At 49.2% G+C, this 21,704-nt stretch overlaps 8 protein-coding genes across 8 annotated transcripts; 3 read left to right on the top strand and 5 right to left on the bottom strand.

Annotated features, from left to right (window-relative positions):
- Positions 1-205: 205 nt before the first annotated feature.
- Positions 206-1,961, bottom strand: N7525_005792 (uncharacterized protein; the record flags this gene model as incomplete). The annotated part of the gene is made up of 4 exons (XM_061213514.1): positions 206-234; positions 289-1,175; positions 1,246-1,771; positions 1,871-1,961. The coding sequence occupies 4 exons, from the start codon at positions 1,959-1,961 to the stop codon at positions 206-208; spliced, it is 1,533 nt and encodes a 510-aa protein (XP_061070535.1).
- A 2,789-nt stretch (positions 1,962-4,750) lies between these two features.
- Positions 4,751-5,584, top strand: N7525_005791 (uncharacterized protein; the record flags this gene model as incomplete). Its single annotated transcript, XM_061213513.1, has 5 exons — positions 4,751-4,774; positions 4,924-5,025; positions 5,086-5,134; positions 5,356-5,376; positions 5,445-5,584. 5 exons carry the CDS (start codon positions 4,751-4,753, stop codon positions 5,582-5,584), a joined length of 336 nt encoding a protein of 111 aa, XP_061070534.1.
- Positions 5,585-6,513: 929 nt separating this feature from the next.
- Positions 6,514-7,541, top strand: N7525_005790 (uncharacterized protein; the record flags this gene model as incomplete). Its single annotated transcript, XM_061213512.1, has 3 exons — positions 6,514-6,863; positions 7,064-7,307; positions 7,356-7,541. 3 exons carry the CDS (start codon positions 6,514-6,516, stop codon positions 7,539-7,541), a joined length of 780 nt encoding a protein of 259 aa, XP_061070533.1.
- A 1,144-nt stretch (positions 7,542-8,685) lies between these two features.
- Positions 8,686-11,067, bottom strand: N7525_005789 (translation initiation factor eIF2B catalytic subunit epsilon; the record flags this gene model as incomplete). Its single annotated transcript, XM_002564422.2, has 5 exons — positions 8,686-9,356; positions 9,417-10,591; positions 10,651-10,775; positions 10,841-10,897; positions 10,990-11,067. 5 exons carry the CDS (start codon positions 11,065-11,067, stop codon positions 8,686-8,688), a joined length of 2,106 nt encoding a protein of 701 aa, XP_002564468.1.
- A 669-nt stretch (positions 11,068-11,736) lies between these two features.
- ctpA (Cu(2+)-transporting P-type ATPase CCC2) lies at positions 11,737-15,315 on the bottom strand (the record flags this gene model as incomplete). Its single annotated transcript, XM_002564423.2, has 1 exon — positions 11,737-15,315. The coding sequence occupies one exon, from the start codon at positions 15,313-15,315 to the stop codon at positions 11,737-11,739; it is 3,579 nt and encodes a 1,192-aa protein (XP_002564469.2).
- A 928-nt stretch (positions 15,316-16,243) lies between these two features.
- On the top strand, positions 16,244-17,237 carry N7525_005787 (uncharacterized protein; the record flags this gene model as incomplete). Its single annotated transcript, XM_002564424.1, has 2 exons — positions 16,244-16,502; positions 16,594-17,237. The coding sequence occupies 2 exons, from the start codon at positions 16,244-16,246 to the stop codon at positions 17,235-17,237; spliced, it is 903 nt and encodes a 300-aa protein (XP_002564470.1).
- Positions 17,238-17,857: 620 nt separating this feature from the next.
- Positions 17,858-19,094, bottom strand: rgsB (uncharacterized protein; the record flags this gene model as incomplete). Its single annotated transcript, XM_002564425.2, has 3 exons — positions 17,858-18,094; positions 18,150-18,885; positions 18,940-19,094. The coding sequence occupies 3 exons, from the start codon at positions 19,092-19,094 to the stop codon at positions 17,858-17,860; spliced, it is 1,128 nt and encodes a 375-aa protein (XP_002564471.2).
- An 878-nt stretch (positions 19,095-19,972) lies between these two features.
- Positions 19,973-21,587, bottom strand: gcnE (histone acetyltransferase GCN5; the record flags this gene model as incomplete). Its single annotated transcript, XM_002564426.2, has 7 exons — positions 19,973-19,993; positions 20,047-20,754; positions 20,813-20,927; positions 20,983-21,191; positions 21,260-21,313; positions 21,409-21,500; positions 21,566-21,587. The coding sequence occupies 7 exons, from the start codon at positions 21,585-21,587 to the stop codon at positions 19,973-19,975; spliced, it is 1,221 nt and encodes a 406-aa protein (XP_002564472.2).
- Between the last annotated feature and the right edge of the window lie 117 nt (positions 21,588-21,704).

Below are 21,704 nucleotides of genomic sequence, written 5' to 3'. Positions count from 1 at the left end.
TTTCAGTCCTGGAGATGGATGGATATTACCGTTGTTGCTGCGAAAACAGTGCAAGGGTCACGATCTCAATGCCTAACGGGTCAAGGGTGGAGGAGGAAAAGGGAAACAGGTATGCTGGAACTTCTTGTAAAAAAAAATTGTCGTTCACGTCGTCAAGATCTCGTCCGTAACTAGTCTACGGCGAGCGGAGGGTTAAAGTTGTGGTTTACCACTCAACGTTAAACGACCACTCTCCTAGAGAATACGGGTTAGCAATGTAGTGAGATCACAGATCAGATTCCCACTTACCATTCTTCAAGTTCTCGGCAGTGTCACTCAATAGAATCACCCGGCGCTTGTTGCAATAAGCAGTCTTGTCCAGGATATCGACTTTGAGTTCTGCCAACTCGGCAACTGGCTTCTCGAACATCTCACTGAGACTCTCAACGGCCATCTCCAAATCCTTCTGGTTATCCTCAAATATCTCAGTCAGGTTGTTGCGAGCAAGGTAAAATGCAAACGCATAAGTCCACTTCAAGGTCTGACGGCATTGCTGGAGGGCCTGCGACGCGGTATCCAGGAACTGCACCTCAATCCAGGACAGACCAGACTGCGACTGAAGACTAGTCATCTTCTTCTCGGTCTTCAGGTACAAATCCTTGTCGAGCTTGGCAGACTGCTCATGGTTCGCATACCGATTATAGTAATGCAGGTAGCGCTCCAGGGAGGAACGCGATTTGGCTTGCGCACTTCGGGCGTCTGCGCCTGACTTTTCTTCGTAGCGGTTGCAGTTGTACCAGCTCGTGCCATGCTCGGACCAGAGGCCCATACACATCCAGCAGAACTCGTACTTGCATTTGCGGCAAGTCATGTGGTTACAGCCGCCGTTCTTCTCGATCGTCGAGTTACACTTAGTACACTCTTTGGTGTTTGCCGAGATCCAGTTGGCCGTCTCGGAGTCATCTTCACATTTCTGTAGCCACATCTTGACCAGCTTGCATGGAGCGGGCTGGTGGTCGTTGAGGGAACAGCCGAAGCAGAACTCGTGTTTACAGAAACATCGCACAGTTGGAACAATGCGACGGAGATCACGGTTCTTTACCCCACAGTCAATGGCGTATTGACAGTTTGGTGCTGGACACCATTTTAGGTTTTCTTTATCGTCGACGTAGGTCCGGGTTAAAAGTTCCCGATACCTGTTAGTGAGACACGTTAGCGGATTCTAAATTATCAGCTAAAAACAGCCGCCATAATGAGACACCCCACCTTCCTTGAAGCTCCTTTGTCACGAGCAAATCCAGCGACTTGTAGTCCACGATGCGATTACAGCCATCGCCTGGACACTGGATCCGGGCAGCCTCTCCTTCCTCTTTAATTTTCTGCCCCAGGTAGTGTCGATAGCAGTCGACACAAAATCGGTGACCACAACGCATGGCATACGTCTCGAGGTCATCACCATCCTCGCAGCAGATATCACACATGAAGCCCGGGACGCGCTCAGTCTTTGCGGTCCCCTCGAAGTTCGACCCAAGGCCAGCCTCCTCCAGCGTCTCCTCCGGATGCTCCATATAAGATTCAATCAATTTTTCTTTGTTCCACCGTCCGAACCGCAACAAGATCGCCACCGACTCAGGCGGGAGCCCGAGGACGGCGCAAACCTCGTTGACCTGGCCAACCTGTTCACGCTCGATATCTGGAGGGTCGAGAACCTTGAACTCAACTTCGTACGGCTTCTTTTTATGCTTGATGAGGTCTTTATCGTCCGAAAATCCGGCGTCGAGGTCATCGAAGTCTGCTTCCCAAGGCACAGCTTGTTAGTCACTCATACTCAAGACATAGCACACACGGAAATAATAAGACCAAGTAAAGCAAATATCAGACGCCCACGTACCTTCCCCCAAGCTCTCATCCTCAGAGCCCTGGGTACCCAAGAAATCATCTTGGCTCGAGACGTCGCTCATGAAATCATCGTCAGAGTCCATGCTGGCGGTCGTGGGCGTCGCGGAGAGCCTCTTTTTTGGGCCGGAACTGACGGGACTTTCTCTCTCTGGGGTTTCTGTTGCAGTTGTTGACTCGCTTTTGTGGGAGTGCCGGTCGGACGCAGAGGGTTTCCGGGAGCCGGGGGCGGCGTTTGGCTCGTCCGCAATCGCCTCAGCCGCCTTTCTCTTTCGCGTTATCGGAGGCGTGGTGAAGGTAACGGCAAAGATGCCGGGTGTTATAGGTGGTGAGATCCAGACGTCACTGGGTAAAACCTGTGACGGGCACGGATAGAGGGGAGTGGGGAAGTGAAAGATCTCCCTCCGAAGGCGGCTCGAACCGGTGTTCGAAGGAATTACGATTTGGGTTGAGATATTGAAATCTCTACAATTCTATTGAAATATGAAACTGAAATAGAACACGGACAAAAAAAAAATAATAGTCATTTCAAGGTTTCTACCTAGGTAGGTTGGTCAGCTGACTCAGATATGAATCATTCCACTTGTTGACTTTGCACTCGTTTTGTCTCTGTAGGTTGCCGTGGACTATGTTTTCAAAGGAGATACCTTCGTCCTTTCCTAACATACCTTTATTATTACCCTCTCTATATTCTAATATCTAATATCCTTTATCGACGTCGCTATACCCCCGCCTACCCTCTTTATCCGAGTACTACCTATATCGATCTTTTGAAGAACGAGAGAAGTGTACTATAATGACCCAATACTACTACCATATAAGGGGATAGAAAAGTAAAGCGAGTGTATTCTATAAAGAGTAGGATCTACTTGGCTATTTAACCTATATTAGGATTATAAAGTAGTGCTAATAGCTAGGCGAGTGTTACCTAAGGCTAGTAAGTAATACCTAAGGTGGCTACTAACTATATAACTAGAGAAAGTAAAAGACTAAATAAATATATAGGAAGGGAGTAATTCCGGCTAATATATCCCCCTAGGAGCCACCTATAGGCTCTATAGAAGTTAAAGTCTTTATTTTGCTTCGCTCCGCTCAGCAAATAATACAGGCAATATACCCAACAGACATAATGGAGGGAAATGATGGAGGGAAATAATGTGAGGGAAATAATGGAGAGTTAGAGAATGGATGACACAATATAAGGGTACGCGCATTTCACATGACACTAATTTCAGGAGCACCTTAACACTTATCATTCGACAACATTCGACTTGAACATATTTTTGACTTAACATTTCTACAACCAGCTTCAAACCTTACTATAGGCTTCTCTATTTACCCAAATTCCCTAAGCAAAGCATGGAGGAAGGGGATACTTGGACAACTCTATTTTTCGATGGGAGCTGTCCAGATATTCTGAGGAAGAACGAGCTTGACGGTAAAAGCTTCCGACCTTTTCGTCCTAGAGACGAAAATTGGAAACTAGGACGTTGGGTCGACACCTTAAGAGAACCGAATGCGAACACTATACAGGTGTTTTGGCTTCCGATCGAAGGACGCGAAGAATTGATAGGCAAAGTCGTGAGTGGAGACGATACCTATACGCGTGCTACGAATTAACTATAAACTAGTTTCCTAAGTATTCTACGGAAGATGCCGAGGCCTAACTTAGTTATATTAGAGTATTACCGACTCCGGGTAGGATAGACGAAGCTATATACGAGTTCGATAGATTTTATCGGGAGGCTCGAGCATATAGCTATATTGACCTATTCTGTTCCCCCCGCGAAAGGGTCTATTTCCCAAAATTCCATAGGGTGGTCACTAATATGCTAACCTATCGATTCTCCTCTAGGTATTGGCATAAGCGAGCGGTTGTGCTAGAGGCAATAAGACCGAACTTATGCTCTCGGCGTGTCCTTAATGAAGATATCAATCACCTGTCTAAGGACTGCTTAAAGGACCTTGAAAAGCTATCTATAGAGCTTTAAACGACTCCCGAAGTGATCTCGCTAAGTTCATTCGAGTAGGCGTAGTATCATTCTTTACTGAACGACCGACTTCGTCGCCTAGATGCTTTGTATCGAATTGGGATAACCCATACTGATATCCATGATTTTCACTTTCGACTTCCTAATGACATTTACGATACGGTTTTATACGACTTCTCCGAATCGTACACGTTCTCTAAGAAGCAGCCTTTTCGGGTGAATTCCGGAAAGCCGAGGTCTTTACGTAGTATATCTGCGGGTGAACGCGGCCGTGTCCTTCTAGGCATCCAGAATCGGTAAGAAAGAAGACTTCATCCCTTATATCATGACTAACGCACCCCCCAGAGCCATATCACGAGATCTTTGTTCCTATTTGACCAAATCGAAACCAGAATCTTGTGTTGATAACGCACTCTGGCAGTCTCTCGTTAAAGAGGTGGAATTGTTAGAGTTAATCATGCTCAAAATCTCCTGTCGCCCAGATGGTCTGTTATTGTTGATCTATATAGAAGTCCCTAGCGAAGCATCGTTCTATACGCTATACGATTACTGCACTGTCAAGTATCTAAAGCAAGTTGGCGTAGATGTTAAGCACGCGGATCTAGGCACGGAGGGCATTCATAGCAACGGGCATATGTTCTTTATGGAGAAGAACCCTAAAATTGCAGACCGGGTGTACAAGTGGCTGAAAAAGCACTAATCAACGGGAAGAACGTCCATGTGTTGTATTGAGGAAGGAACCCGTGGAATAAAAGCTGTGACTTCCAGCGAAAAGAACTTCCTCTTGTCAACAACACACATTTCTTGCTGGCATCACACGTCGCCTGCTACCAGCCTCTTCTTCTTCTTCTTTTTTTCTATAAAAAAAAACCAACGCCTTCGGAATGGCGGACTCTGAACGCCCCCGTGTAAGTGTTGACACCACTGCCATGCCTTTGTTTCCCCAAGCCTCCCAATCCCCAGTGCAATGAGACTTCTACCATGACCATCATACTCCCAACGATTATCACATATTCATTGTTCATAGATTGTTGGAACATGCACTAACAAATGATAGGCTTTTTGTTACTATTGCAACATGCCAGATCACACAGAAGCTGATTGCCGCTGGTTGAGGGCGCTGGGTGCCCTCAACCGCATGTCCCTCCCCCCGGCCACCGTAAGATCCACATGCCTACTTTTGGGGAAACGTTATTGATTTGAGATGTGACTGCTGCAGACCAAGCGCAAGGCTCACCGCGCCTTTCGAGGCGGCAAAGCAAAGAAGGGTATGTCATGCTGTTGTCAATGATACCTTTCCCAAAAGTTCACTCTCACTTCACTCTCACTTCACTCTCACTTCACTCTCACTTCACTCTCACTTCACTCTCACTTCACTCTCACTTCACTCTCACTTCTTTCTCGCTTCTTTCTCGCTTCGTCCTTTTTTACATTGCTCTGTTGCCCTGTTGCCCTGTTGCTCACAGGCGAGTGGCTAACATATCAACAGCCAAGACCGCCGCAAAGGAGGGTACGTGTTTGCCCTAAACAATTCTACGGACTAAGCGAACACAATGCTGACATATCTTGTGTGCTTAGCAGCCGCCTCCAACAGCACTGCTCTCCCCAGCCCGGCCCCCCGCTCCCCTCATGGCCCCCAGTCTCCCCCACTCCCCCCGCTCCCGCCGGGCCTCTCCCGTTCCTCCTACCTCCCCCCCCAGGGCCTCCCCGCCCTCTAATGAGGCACAAGCCTCTGGCGTAGTTGGTAAGTTGATTCTGATACAGACTGTCGAGGTCAATGTTGTCCTCGTGGGATCAGGCTCTAATGAATGTTGATTAGGACGTGCCCCTACCCCCGCCACCACCACCATCGGTAAGCACAATTCCAGCACGCTCTTATTTTCCCCAGCATTATACTCTGTCCTGCTGTGTTGCTGTGTGTGCTGCGTTTGCTGCGTTTCCTGGAGTTGTTGCGTTTTCCTGCTACGCGGAAGTGTCGCTGTGTTCTGTGTTATTGAGCGGATGTGCTAACGATTGATCAGTGGACGGCGAGAAGAAGAACAACGAGAAGAAGAACAACGAGAAGAAGAAGTCTTTTTTACCTTTTTCTTTTTCTTTTTTTCTTTACCAGAGTCCGGGCTCCGGCCCAAATACAATCAACAGACCAGCGTGACTGGTTGCCCTGCGGGGCACTTTCAACAACACTTTTGCTGTATAGAGTAGATGTGTGTTACATTCATGCTCATGATCCTATCTTAGCATTGATCTGAGCTATTATGAATACGCCCGCCCTTTTATAGCCCTTTATAGACAGTTGATGAGTCCTTCTAGTCAGGCTTGAGCACCGGTGCTCTCGACGTTGGGAATTATCCTCTCTTATGGGCTCCCAAGGTTGACCTTTGCTGAATAGGTAGCTCCGGATAAAGCAAAGTACCAGTTACCTATCAGGAAGTCCCGAATTAGGCGTAGTGTGCTTGAGCCCAAAAGTCCACGGGTTTGATCCAAAGATTATAAATAGTACGCGTATGTATGACACCCATGTAGTTATATAAACTTTGGAGTCCAGGCACCTACTCACAGGTCGTCTGCCGTCTATCACTTCCTTTTTTCTTCATCCTTTTCAGGCTGGCGCAATTTTTCTTTCCCTACTTCTTTCAATCATCTCGATATGGCCGAGACACAAGCTCAGTCCCATGCCTTTCTCAGGTCCCTCATTCAACAAGCCAAAGACCTTGAGCCTGACTTCCCTTCTCCTGATGACTTCCAGAGACTTGGAGTTCAAGTAGTCCAAGTCCCCCTGGCCCCGGAAAATGACCAAGGTCTCCAATTTGAACCCTGCTTCTTTCGACCGCATCCCGATAAACTGTTTCAGAAACATCCAATCCATCCTTTGGACTTGGAGAATGATCCACAGAACATACAATATAGCGAAACGTTGAAGGATTACATAGAGGATGCCCTGACGGAGCATTCCCCTGAAAACGCTCCAATAATTGCGAGAATGGAATACGAAATGTCGTTGGGCTTTCCGCCAGAGCGCGATCCATACATACAAGCCAAGGATGTAGAGGATATGATTGGCTCTCACATCCGGGCGGGAAGATACGGACCGCATGAATGGTTCACACTTGGAGACATCCTAGACAATGAGCAGAAATGTTGGGAGTAAGTAAACGGTCAAGCGTTGAATGCTAAAGTATAAAACTAACAATTTGTAGGCCGTACCAGAGAGAAAATGACCCTCTTACTTACGAGGGAGTTGAAGATCCAAAGCCGTGGCAAGTGGTCAATCATAACCGATACACCAGTCGCCCCTTGAAGCCGCATTCAATTATGTCATGTCTCGCTCAACTCTGGCCTGATGCAAGCCAGGGTCTCAGTACCCACGAGCTAAGAGCCATCGTGAACACGATGCTTCTTCGAGTGAATCACAACCCATTCCGCAAATGCCATATTCATCCAGTAAGTGATTTTTCACATATTATATGATAATTTCTAAGATTTGTACAGATTTTGGTTCTCTCTTTTATGGGCGATTATCAGGGAAGAATCATTCAAGCTTCGTATGATGGAAAGGGACTGATTCTACAATACTCGCAACTCTGGAGCTTTGCGGACATTAAAAAGGCACCAGTGGAATTGTTCGTTCGATATCGTTTAAGTCAGACAGTTGGTGGTATCCGCACTTTGTCTTAGATAGCTATTTAGTATGTTCTTCATATCAGCCCTCACAATTTGCTTTCCTATATTCCCCTTGTCATACCTCACATATTTGCAAATGTAGTAGTGCTTGCCATGTAGATATGTAAACATTGGGCTTTGCGGGAAGGAGCGTGTACACTTCTAACTCGACAAATTTAGGTATAATCTTCCAAATCTCTCAGACCTCTAGAACTAGGGCTAGTGGAGGTCCACTCCATTCCCGGGCCGGCCCCCGGGGGGGCCAGTTTGACTGCTTATTAAGCATGAGTAAGTTCCAACCTGCCCACCTGATCATTTGTAGGCTTTAAAGCCTACAGTGCCACACCCCCTTGCTTGTATAACAGTGTAAAAGCTCCATGAATTCATACTATGAAATCTATTATGGTGTATACCACCCATAGCTCTCAATAGTAGCCTCCATCCGGTGCGGTATCGTCTCAGAGAGATGCCTCATATGATCCAGATTTAAACCATGCCATGCCTGCTGCGCAGTTTCGACTAAAATACCCTTTGGCATATCATTATTCCTGATATAAATAAGATCAGGCCGAAGCTTATAGATAGATGAGCTCCCACTAGCGCGAAATTATGGCGGTGTAGATAGTATAGGAAGGCGGTACATATGTGGGGCAAAAGGGGTGTTAGATCTTTTGCTGTGTCACTGTATGTAGGAAATACCTACCTAGGTAGGTACACACCTGAGAACATTGGAAATCAGTCACCTGGGCACTAACTACTAAGTCTATTTAGGAAATGGGTCACGAACCTTGGAACCTTGGAACCTTAGAATGTTGTAGGGTTCGAAACTCGAGGTTTATGCCTAAGTGCCCGAATCTGGCCTAAAATGAGAATCTGAACAAGAGGTAGCCACGGTCTCTTGGGTTAACGTATTATCGAGAGATACCCTGAGCATGCCCACCTGGGCACCTGCCTAGGTGGATACCTAAATGTATGCGCATGTAGGTATTGTACCGTAGGTCCATATGTATGCGTCTACATATGTAGTATATCTGACTCTAATAAGAGCTTAGTATTCTGAAATACATAAATACGCTCTACAACGTTGTATATCCATCCCAGTATGAAAATAAGGAAATTCGAAAGACATTTGGAATTTTAATAAAAGAAAATGTGGTATCTACTCCTCATCACTTTCCTCGGATTCTTCTTCGGATTCTTCCTCGCTACTCTCCTCCTCTGCCTCGGCAAGCCAATCAACAAATTGCTGGGTTTGGCTGCGGACAGTCCGCATTTCCTCGGAGTTACTAGAGCGCTCATCATTCCACCACTGGTCGTAAGCCTCCTCCTCAATCAGGTCAAGTTCATATAGAGACTTGGCAGTAAAGAGAAGGACCATATCACCCTTGTTGCGATGGATAAGATCGTTCTGTAGGCAGAGCAGTAGATCAACCTGGTCTTTCTTCTCTTCCTTGTTGCGATCGAATAGAGTGCGCTCAACAACCTCCTTGTATGCCGTGAAAACCTCACTGACCGCTGGACCGGCACCCTTGCCGCCCTCCATGAGCTGCTGGATGTGCTTCATGAATGATGACACGATGGCGCGACGGACTTGGTTGTCCGAGGCGTTGGCGCTCATACGCAGTGTGACCAGCTCAAGCTGTACCACATCTGCTGCCACGCCCTCACGTAGACTGTCGAACAAGCTGACTGATGCGTCGTGGTGGAAGTTGTCTTCCTCGTCCGCAGAGAAACTTCCTCCCTCAGATCGTGTCCAAGAGGCATCCGAGACCTCGGATGAGAGCGTTGAAATGGAGGCGGTAGAAAGTGAGAGATTGGGCATGCGGTACACTGTAGTTGGCATAAAGTTAGCGGTCCGGACCAGAAGAGACGCACTAGGAAACAACATACCAAGTCCCGATGAGGCTACGCTCACGTCGTCGTCTTCATCTTCCTCTTCCTCGCCGTGAATGAACTCGTAGCCCTCGCCATTGTCGCCAACGACGCTGGGATCGTTCTTGGCCACACCGCCGTCGTTTCGAGTTTTCGTGATGCGTTTCCCTTTCTCCACCCAGATGTTATCTGCGATTTTCACGCCATAGGAGAGAAGCGATCCCGCTTCAACGGCACAACTCCTGCCGATAACCACGCCATCAGCAATAATCGCCCCACGGATGTCTGAGTTATCGCCGATCACAACATCGTCCCAAATATAGGAATCATTCAGGTTGACATTTCGACCAATTTTACAGTTTCGACCGAGCACGGAGTTGTGGACTTCTGCCCGGTCTCCGATGCTAGTGCCTTGTCCGATGACTGTGCGGCGCCCAATGACGCAAGAGCGTGCCAGAGTTACCCCTGTTTCTTGGTACATGCTGCCCTTACGAAGGGTGTACGAGTGACCAGGGAGCAAGTTCGTATCCGGGCACAAGGGATATGTCCAGCGCGACAGGATATCCTTGCTAACCGCATCGTAGGCCTTCAGGTTGCGCACGCGCGCAGCGTACTGGTCCTTGATGATGTATGTGTGCAGAGTCTTGCCGTTCAGCTCATAATCCTTCAAGACACCGTATAAGTAGTGTTTCCGCGGGGATTGATAATCGAAACTATCTGACCATAAGCTCAGTACGTCCGGGGTGCAGATATCGATGCTGCAGTCGATCAAGTCTTGGCGGATATCCAGCTCGGGGTGTTTAAGGATAATTTCGGCGTCAATATTCAGACGAGACGATTGCTCTTCGTGTGGATGGCGATCGATTTCCTCGTAGTGGAGACAGCGATCCTGGGTAGGGTCAATGACGAAAACCGGCGAAACCGACGTGGACTTGGTCCTGTGCCGCAGGCCAGCCTCCCTTAGAACCATGGTCATGATCGCATTCTTGTCAAGTGCTCGGCGGGCCCGGTGCTGAGCCAATGCGCCCTCAATGGGCAGGTTGCTGATCACGTCGCCGCTCACGACAATGAAGTCGCCAGTAATGACGTGCTTGGCATCGAGGTCGCGCATAACGTCACCGACGGATGTAGAGGTCGACTTCAGGAAGGTCAGTTGCTTGAACGGAGAAGATGGAGCTCTCCATTTTGATGCACTAGCAGTATAGGTCAGCTCTGCCATCCATATCAGAGGGAGTCCCTAGGGCAAGCCTACTTGATGTATTTCTCCAGCTGATCCGAGTGCGCTCCCGCGTAGAGGAAGACCTCCTCCACACCTGCATTGGCCAGGAATTCGAGTGTATATTCGATAATCGGAGTATTCGCGAGTGGCAGAAGGCACTGTAATAATTTGGTTCGTTAATTGCGAGGTCTTGGGGCATGAATGTTTTGCTGTAGGGACATACACGAGGCTTGTCACGGGTGAAGGGCTCGAATCTCGTCTCGAAGGTATCTGCGAGCACCTAATCAAAGCCACATGTCAGTAAAGATATGTAACAGAGAGAGGACTTTGGCAAGAACAGTCATGCAACCATTTGCCAACTGCTAGACCTACCACAGCTTGGAACGTCTCTTCAACTTCCTCCGCCGTGTTGGGCTTCGGCTTTTGCCCAGCTTTCTGCTTGGGGGCCATTGCTGCAAGGCGTATTAGCGACGAATTCTTTATCGCTCTAGAGAATCGCGAGAGCTAGTTCTCGTGAAGAGCAGTGGGAAGGCGGCAGGGCTGTTTTACTTTGAATGTGTCAACAACCCGTTCAATCTGAAGTTGGCAGAAGTAAACTGAGATATGCCACGAGAGGTCCTTAGATACCGTCTCCAGAAATAGCACCAAAGAAACGCGACGATCTTGTTATCAAAGAAGAGCACAAAAAAGCCTCGGAGTCATCCCGCCCACCTGTTTGCATTGTTTGTACTTTAATCCAAATGTGTTGCCTGAGGCATACAGTCCTGAATAGGTTTAGTTCAGTCCCTGTAGATCAGTAGAATGCATCAGACAATAGAGTACACTAGCCAAATGAACACACGTGAGTCAATAGAACCTCGGAATACACCTGCCCAGGTGGACATAGGCTGATGTAATTCATCTCGTACTTCTTAGTTCTTAGTTATTTCATGGGAGAGTATCGCGATAAATGCAGAATGAGTTTCATAGAGGTATCAAATGACTGAAGAATAAACTGAAATAAAACGCCAAAACTGGGCCCGAAATATGCTAAGCCAAGAAAATTGAATAGGGGGCATAAAAAGAGAGTAAGTCCTTGTGCAGGACAAGTCTTTATACGGTGAACTGGACCAGGCGAAATCAAACAGGCGGCTCAACCGTCTGCAGCGGAACATAACCCTCATCACCCTGCACAGCCGGCTTGGGACCTTTTCCAGTGACCAGAGACCAAAACGAAGAAACAACATTCCCAGCGCGACGACGTAGAGAGCCCGGGCTATCTGACAAAATAGCAGTAGAAGCCCACCAGCTCACCTTACGATAATGACCGCGACGCGCCACACCGAGAGGAGAGATCTCGCCCGAAGCAAGCTCCTTCTCAAGACACTCAACCTCCATCCAAGATGGGCGACGCCAGAACTTCAATAGCAGACTGCTAACAACGACAGAGACACTGGAAAGAGCCATGGCAGCACCGGCGGCCATGGGCGGTAGCATGAAGCCCGTGAATGGGAGGAAAATGCCCATGGCAAATGGAAGGCCAATGACATTGTACATGCAAGCCCAAATCAAGTTCAACTTGATGCGTTTAAAGACCGAGCGTGACAGGGAGAGACTGGCTGGTACGGAGAGTAGGTCATCCGGACGCATGAGGACGATGTCAGCAGCCTCAACGGCCACGTCTGTGCCGGATGCAAGGGCGATTCCGACGGATGCTGTGGCAAGCGCGGGAGAGTCGTTGATGCCGTCGCCAACCATGGCGACGCGCTCACCTTCTGCTTGGAGGGCGGAGATGATTGAGCGTTTCTCGGATGGAGAGACGGACGCGTGGATTGTAGAGGTTGGGATGCCGACTGCTGTGGCGATAGATATCGCCGTTGAGAGCGTGTCGCCTGTTACCATGGAGGTTGAGATGCCCATGCGATGCAGGGCCGCTACTGCCGCCACAGCAGTCTCTTTCACAGTGTCTTGGAGGGAGATTGTTCCAGCGTAGCGGTTGTCGATTGCGACGTGGATGCGTGTAATGCCGGCCGCGGTGGCACCAGTTTTGGGAATGTCAGCTTCAGGGTCATCGACAGGTGCCCCAGAGTCGGGATCTGCATCAGCAGGTACAGGGACGTCTTTGGACCGAAGGAAGCTAGCGTTGCCAAGGAGGACGTGGTGCCGGATACGTTGGCCGCTAGATGTAGGTTCGACGACGGCAGAGACACCCTTGCCAACATAGTTGTCAACGTCACCCGTGCTTCCTGGTAACCCATCTTCTCCATGATGACCCGATTCAGATATGGCCGTAGAGAAGATCGCTCGTCCGATTGGGTGTTCACTACCTGCCTCTGCGAGACCGACAATCAGCCACCAGAGCTGACGGCGCCAGTCGTTCATTGTCCATTGAGGTTCAATTCGGGTGTCAGCCACGCGCATTTGACCTGTAGTCAGGGTGCCCGTCTTATCAAAGACAACATGAGTAACTTTAGTGGCAGCTTCTAACACGGCACCTCCTTTAACGAGGATACCATGCTCCGCGCCGACGCCGGTACCAACCATGACCGCGGTTGGGGTGCTCAGACCTAAAGCACAGGGGCACGCAAAGACAATGACCGAGATGCAGAGCTTCAAGCAAACCATGACTCGGCCACCACTGCCTGCCATTTCGAATATTGTGGGCGGATGAGGTAGTATATGACTGAGGAACATCCAACCAAAGAATGTGATCAAACCAAGACCGATGATGGTGGGGACAAAGTAACCAGCAACGATATCAGCCATGCGCTGAATCGGAGCACGGCTCGTCTGCGCGTCCTGTACCAGCTTCACAATCTGGCTCAACTGGGTATCCTTCCCGACTCGAATGACTTTGAAATCAATGGAGTTTGTGCCGTTCACAGTCCCGGCAATTATCTGGCTCCCTTTCTTTTTGTGAATAGGCAGTGCCTCTCCACTGATCATACTCTCGTCAACATAGCTTTCGCCCTGGATGACCACACCATCTGCAGACACCTTATCTCCGGGGTGAAGGATAACGACATCACCGACTTGAATCAGCTCGGTGGGAATGCATTTATGATTCACCGTCATATCCTCAGCCAAAGTCGCTTGCTCAGGCGCTCCATTTATTGGTTTGGAGGCCCAGCGCTCAGCCAGTTTCTCGGCCGCGATGGGATCTTCGTAGATGGTCGTCATAGATGGGGTCAGACACATGAGCCTAGAAAGAGCAGCGGAAGTTTGGCCCTTGGCTCGGTTCTCTAGCCATCGTCCGAGAGTGACAAAGGTGATAAGCATCGTACAGGTGTCGAACACAGTGCTAGGACGCCTGTGGTCCATGCCGCAAAGGGCCATGATCATGGTGAAACAGCTGTAAAAGAAGGCAGCGGACGTGCCGAGCATTACGAGAACGTCCATGGTTGGGGATCGATGCTTGAGTGACTTGAAGCTGGTGACATAAAATCGTTTGCCAATGCCGAACTGCACCGGAATGGTAAGAGCGAGACAGATCAGGTCTCCGAGATATAGGCCTGGGATGAGTGCAAAGCTACCAAAGTCAATTCCGGGCAAATACATCGGAAGAATCATGCTGATGAGGAAGACGGGAACCGCAAAAGAGGCGGCGATGATGAAGGCTCTTTTCCATTCTTGGATCTCCTTCGTTTTGGACAGTGACTGAATCTGTGCGTTGGTATCGTCTGAGTCGACAATCAAGGCGTTGTAACCAGCAGCCTCGATCACTTCCACAATAGACCGGATCCCGATTGTAGATGGGTCGAAAGTAAGGGCTATACGGGAAGTAGCCATTTTTATTGATGCTGATTGGACACCCGGTTGCTGTAATAAGTTGTCTTCCAATGCTGTAGCAGAAACGCCGTCCCGCAGCCCATGCAAGCTCAAATTGACCTGCTGCGTCTTTTTGGAGATTGACGCCTGCGCCTCTGATGACACGATCGACGCATCAAACCCAGCATCTTCAACGAGGTCTGGAATTTTGCTGGCAGGGAGTATGGTTGGGTCGTGCACAACGACCGCCCGCTCAGCCAGAAGACTGATGTTGAACTGGATTACCCCAGCAACACTGCCCAAGGCACCCTGGACACTAGACGTGCAAGCGCCGCATGTCATGCCTCCGATTGCGACCGTCGTGACTAGAAGTCCAGATTCCTTTTCTGTGTCAGCCGATGCAGATGGCTCCTTGGAGCCCACTAGGGAAGTGTCCAGCACTCGCGCTCCAAAGCCTCGATCTTCAATGAGCTCTGCGATCTGCTCCGGCGTGATGATGCCTGCATCATGTTCCACGACTGCGCGCTCGGAAAGTAGTGATACGTCCACCGAGTTCACACCACTGACACCGTTCAACCCGCCTTCCACTGCAGACGTACATGCCCCGCATGTCATACCCTCAACCGCCAGGTTGGTTACCGAGAGTTGCGTAGCCGAAGACGAAGAAGAATCGGGGTTGTTTTGTTCCTCGGTCGAAAGTACTGCCGCATCGAAGCCACAATCCTCAATCATCTCTGCGATCTTCGTAGGCGCTAACACTGACGGATCATGTTGTACAGCGGCCCTGCCCATGATGAGACTGACGGAAACATCGCGCGCACCGTCTATCCCTTGAAATGCCCTCTCTACTGCTGAAGTGCATGCTCCGCAAGTCATTCCATCGATCTTGATAGTTGTGATGGCCAGTGCGCGTCGACTGGCCCCGCCGGCGTGGGGGTTTTTAGATAACATCTCGACGGTGATGCGCGAAGCGAACACGGCGAGGAATGACGGGATTATAGCATATGGAGTGTGCCTGACAAATTGTCTCCGATGCGATGGCAGAAAGTGATAGCGTGCTGAGGGACGGATGGTTCGGATAGCGCAGGGGACTAACAGATCATTCCCTTGTTGGGCAGACAAAGGGAGCTGCAGAAGTCAAAAAGAAATAGTCTGCCCAGGAAGCCACGTCGGTCGGATTTATCGAAAATTAAGCTAAAGGCGCAAGGGAGAGAGAGAAAAGAAAGTGGATTCGCACGGGAACAGGCTTCGGTGATGTGACCCGCATCGGCCACGCTATGGAATGTATAAAGTCGATGCAATATAAGCGTGGGCAGCTGATTAGATGGTCGGGTTTTCAATTAGATTAATGATTCACCGAGGATATTACCTAGGTGGAAAATACATATTCACAAGGGGTCTTGGAAGGCCTGAAACAGACTAAGCCATACGAAAACAAGTGGTTGTTTCAAAATGTCTACAGAGACGAACCCAGTTACACTGCATCGGCTTATTGTCGCTTTTTCTCTATACCTGCAGAATCGGGCTGTACTATTACCTCAGGATTTAATTCCAGGGTAAAATAGATACATACGATAACAATAAGCAATAATACAATAAACAGCTAAATCAAAATTAAATTAAAAATACAAATACAAATCAAATCAACGACATTCCAAAGGTTGGAATCTCAAGGACTCCAGGGCTATTGGACTTAATCAGATAAGGCGTATGTTTGCACTCAATGCAAACAAGCATCACAACCATCTCCACCTGGACTACATTTGATGCTGCCCATCTTGAACTCAGCTGCCCCGTACCTCTCATATTGCAGCTCTATCCCTTGATTACAATCCAACATCATCATTGAACCCTCCCTTCAACCAACCACAACATCCCAATGGATCAAACCCACACACGAGCCCTGGAGGCTCTCCAACCATTCATCCACCTAGCCCGCTCCAGCAGCGCGAGTACGCCTCGCTTTATCGCCAATCTCATCACAAATGCCACCTCAAATGCGCAAACCTACGTCTTTGCAGAGCTGCTGGAGCTGCCGGCGATCCAAGCATTACGGTCACCAGATACTCCAGCCGAGTTCAAGGGCTATCTAAAGCTACTAGAGATCTTCGCGTGGGGCACATGGCAAGAATACCAAAGTAAGAAATCATCCATCTAGACGAGATCGCCCTGAGAACCAAACCCCCGAAGCTACCATAACGAAAGCTAACCACCAACACCCCGCACCAGCAACCCCAAACCTCCCCGAGCTGAACACCGAACAAACCCTCAAACTCCGCCTCCTCTCACTCCTAACCCTCTCAACAACAATCAAACCCCTCACCTACAGTGCTCTAATGACCGCCCTCAGCACACCAACAAAAGCCGAGCTCGAATCCCTCGTAACAGCAGCCATCTACGCCTCCCTGATAACAGCCCGCCTCTCACCAGCCTCAAACCCACCATCGGTGAATGTGACAGCCGTCGCCCCGCTCCGAGACGTCCAACCCCAGTCCCTCCCTAAAATGATTGCCAACTTGAGTGAGTGGGAATCGCGCTGCGGCGAGGTGGTCTCCGATTTGGAGGCGGAGATTGCGCGCGTCAAGAGTGACGCTGCGAAGCGTGCCGCACGCGCCCGGGCACACGGTGAGGCGCTCGAGGAGGCTGTTAAGAGGAAGCAAAGCGCGGGGAAGAAGGGTGGTCGGCGTGGTGGTCGGCTTGGCGCTGGCGTCGGGGGTAGTAAGAGGGATGCGGACGATATTGATGAGGACGATGGGTTCTTTGAGACTTATGATGGTGGTGAGCATGGCTCGCGCATGGATATTGATGAGGGGCCTGGTGCTCGTGCGGGAAACAGTCGGCAGCCAAAGAGGGTTTTGGGGCGCAAGTCTTGAAGTGCGGATGTGTTGATTCACATGACACTGTACTCCCATTTGCTCATGGCTTCGTGGCGCAGAGGTTCATAGCGGCTCCGACAGGATTTATGATATGAAATGACTTGATTATGGTTAAATTTCTTCTTTTACGGAAGACATCTATCTCATAGATATGGAACCCGTGGACAGGAGCAAATTGCATTCGTAAGGCCCTAATGGCGACGCTCATTAATCAGAAAATAGATACAATACAAAGTTGTCAAAGTCGAGAGGGGTATTGGTGAAAGAGAAGAAATATCACAGCGAAACAACAGACGCAATAAATATGGACATGACAAAGAGGAAGTAGATGTGACCGCTAATAAGCGGGTGGATAAGGCAGGAGGAGGAGACCAAAATCTCTTCCGTATAGCTCTTGCGGACGAAGATGGGCTGCAGATCTAACACACAGTCTCTTTCAAGAATATGCATCATAGAAGCAAAACCTCGGTATTCGGACACGGTGGGAACGCCTTGAACAAGTCAAGTCAATCGAATTGTAGACATGGTAAGAATGATCAAATGATCAGACAGCGAACTTCGTAGAGCGATTGTTTTTGGATGTTTGGATTAGATGGAAACTGGACTCGACGAAAAGCTCACAGCATGGTACCAGGGACGAAGATGAACAAGATGCTCAGAGCTGCCGCAGTGATAAAAGCTATCAACGCAGTAACAAGGGCGCGCTTGTTCAGCAGCTTTCGAACGTAGGGCTCGCGAATTGGGGCCCAATTCATAAAGGTATATTCACTGTAGCCCAGGAACGCCATGACGGGGTCGATCTTGTACTGATAAGAGATGATGAAGTATGCAGCGACAGCAAATGGAAGGATGACCTGGAATTAAATTAGCATGCTGATTCACCAGTACTTAGAAGAATTCTCAACATACCCAGCAACGAATGTTCCGGGGCTTATTCCGCAGGACAACGTAGAAGGCACCCCAGAATCCTCCGCCGAAGCTAATCAGAGCGAAGGCAAGGCGCAAGATAATACTCAGGGGAACCATATTTCCCAGGGCCTTTGCTTGCAAGAATCCCGGGAATGCATCACGCTCCATGGCCTGGAACACATAGTCCTTGGCAGGGTCAAAGACTTCAGGGTCGTCTCGGCCGTCATCTTCAACCAGGTTGATAATTGTGGAAACCATCGATTCTGGTAGCATAATCTCTCGCTCCGAGCCAGGAAGTAGATATGTGTACAAGATCTTCTCGGCGCTGGCGCGGATATCATTGCGGGCCACTGTGTGCCCAGGGGAGGTTGAGTCGTTAACTCGGGAATCCGGGGTGTCACGGCCATCTTCATACGAGGATGTTTGATGTGCTGATTCCCCGGAAGAGCGCAGGCTGTTTCCCCGGGAGGGTGATGTGGTTTGGCCTTCGGAGCGAAGGAATGCAGACAGGCGTTGGTCGGCATCTCTGTCCTTCTCGTTTTCTTGGAATCCGTTTCGTAAGCGAGAAGGGCCGGCCTCCGTCAGTGGAATATCACCTAGGTTCTCCAGATTGTCTAGCATGGCAGAAGATCGTTTGCTATCGGCTCTTTCCATATCGGGAGTCGCGACGAGGACGGAACGGCGGAGTTCACGAACATAGTGTCGGCACAGTAGCATGTGTTGTGATACATCGAGCCTAGAGACCCCGTTAACCCCCGGATACGGGCATTGAATGTGAGCTTACACTCACCAAAAGTCTAGATAGTCTACGGAACGCTGCTGGTCGCGCATGTAAATGTAGAACGAAAAGAGGTCGACCGGGGCGAGAGTTCGACGGCTCAGCACCTCAAAGAGTGTTGGGAGGCGATTACGCGACTCCGCATCGACAAAATCATGATGAGACATATCGGCCGTATGCTTCTAGTTGGCAAGACCGAAATTTCAAAGCCAAGGCGGGGGAGCAAAAGGGGGAGAGAGATTAAGGTCGTGTCAGGGAGCGAACAAGCGATCTCAACACAACCGAAAAACGTGAGTAAGACGAAGGCGAGGAGAAGCGAATGATCGAAAACCGAGAGCGAAATGAGAGGGGTTGAAACAAATTGAGCTCCACGCGGTAGACAATGAATGGTGTTTGGATGGGGGGAGCCCCTGAGGCCACAACTCGACTAGGTCGGCTCAGCAACAGCAACAGCAAACAAAGAAAACAAGGAAACTTGAAAAGACAAGTCCTACAAAATGAAAGACGTAAGGGTGAAGTTCATGATGCTATTCCAGCCATCAGCATTCTTCTCGAAACACCGCAACAATGATAATCCGAGATTAAGATCCGTCAGGGGGGAAATTACCGTTGAGGTTTGAGGTTATTGCATCACGTCTCATCATGCATATAAACAGTCTAATCCATGGGTATTACCTTCGATTCATGTTCTTCTACAACCTGCAGTTATCACCTTCCAGGGCCATGCTCTATGTTCAATGTTGTATGCAATGGGCATCAACTCGAACGTCAGCCCCACAATACCAAGCATGGCATCTATAGATGTGATTGGTGTGAAGATGGATCAGCATATCCATCCATGGATTGAGCTCGACGTTGATCTACGATATAGATTACTAGCACTAGCATTAGCTCAACCGGAAAGAAATCCATAAACTGGCATCCATTCATAGCCAGTGAAAACTGCATGTGGTAATCTATCAACAGGGTATTGCCCATCAAATTTTCAATCCCCAACGCCGTCCCATAAAAACACCCTCGCTGCAGTAAAATGTATGTCCTGGGATCAATGATTATCGGCAAGGTGCTAGATGCCAGAGTTAGCATTTTGTCAGAAACACCTTCATTTCAAATACTTACCGACCACTCCGGAATGTTTCGGATCTGCTGCCACATGAACTTCTCGAGCTTATTTGCACTCTTGGCGTAGGGTGTGGTCTCGTTATTGTAGCGTCGGCAATTGTCGAAGATCAACATGGCATCCTTGATGAAATCCTGTGGGGTCGGGTACAAGTCCTTCTCATGCTTCTCTTCCATGGTCGACAGATCCATAGGCTCCAAGATTACCTCGTAGTAGTCTGGAACCTCATCACGGTTCACGGGCTGAGTAAACGGCCAGGCTGCACTGTGGTTCTGCATATCGTTCAACAAATGGAGCAATTGATTGTAATTGGGCCCATGGCGTGGTTGGCGAGCCATTTCATCCATATCTGGGGACCATCCGGACTCTTTAATAGCGGGGATGCTAAGGGGATCGATTGGGAACACCCCGTTCTTCCATTCCTTCGGAGGAGGGTGGATGATATGCGAGCGACTGAAGGCACGGATCTTGGCTTGCACGGACTCCTTCTGCTTGGTGAGCATGCGGCCCATCTCCAGATAACGGATCTTGGGGAGCATGGTACACTGCATGAGCGTGCCACCCTCGTAATCCTTAATGTAACCCATCCAGATTGATTTATCCAGTGTGATCTCCTTGGTAAAGCCCTGCTTCTTAAAGTATCCAATGGCGTAGTTATCGGCATACGTGAGGAAGTGCATGATGGGGGAGGTGGCTTTCACGTAGTCCTAAGCCGACAAATGGGTCAGATATATGCATAGGAAGCAGACCTGTAAGTGTTCGTACCTTAAGATGGGACATCAAGTGTGCACCGTATCCTTTCACTTGCTGATCCGAGGAAATCGCGCAGAAGACAATCTCGGCAAATTTTCGAGCATCGAATGGACGATACGTGATTCCTCTATAGTCGGTCAGTATCTTGATCCAACAGGCAGTACTCGGCACTAATAACATACCCAACAACTTCCAATGGATGCTTTACAATAGCCATAGACAGATGGGATCGATCGTAGACAAGGCGTGCGATGTAGTCCTTGGGCATCTTTGGAAGTTGCTTCTGAAAAATGCACTTTAAGCCTGTCAAGACGATAAAGCTATCGTGGGAACCATCATTGTTGACGACACGGAATTCAATGTCGCCTCGACGTTCTTCGAGAACAGCAGGCTGGCTGTCGTCAGCCAATGTTTCTCGCGAATAGACACGAGAGTCCATGGCGTGGGGTGGGAAGGTACCTTCTCAGGGAATGGAACAATGCGAAGCGGAGGCCTTTTGAGAGGGCCATCTTCCTATGCGGGGTGCTTATCAGAACAATGGCCGATAGGCAGTATGGAGATATGGCGACATGGCGGTATCGGTAGCGAAGAGCTTCCAAGGTTCTTACCTCTTTCACGGGAGAATCTGTTCGTGCCTTCTTGATTATCTGCGACCCAGAGTCCGGGGAAGCTGCCTCCTCAGAGGCTTTGCGCTTGAAACCTGATAGCATAGCGTCACGTTAGATATTGTTTTCCCAAATATGAGAAATTATAAAATTCACGTACTCTTTGGAGAATCAACAACCATGATGTCCTGGATCTTCAAACTTGACCCTGCGTTGATAATGACATGGGGTAACTATCGGTCGGAACAACTAACCACCGGTCGGGGCCAGATCAACACTGTCGATCTATATCACTTTCA

Source organism: Penicillium rubens (assembly GCF_028828025.1).
Source record: "Penicillium rubens strain IBT 27055 chromosome Unknown utg000002l_segment0_segment0, whole genome shotgun sequence".
Classification (NCBI taxonomy): domain Eukaryota; kingdom Fungi; phylum Ascomycota; class Eurotiomycetes; order Eurotiales; family Aspergillaceae; genus Penicillium; species Penicillium rubens.
The sequence above is the reverse complement of the archived record's forward strand: the minus strand, read 5'-3'. Positions and strand labels throughout refer to the sequence as shown.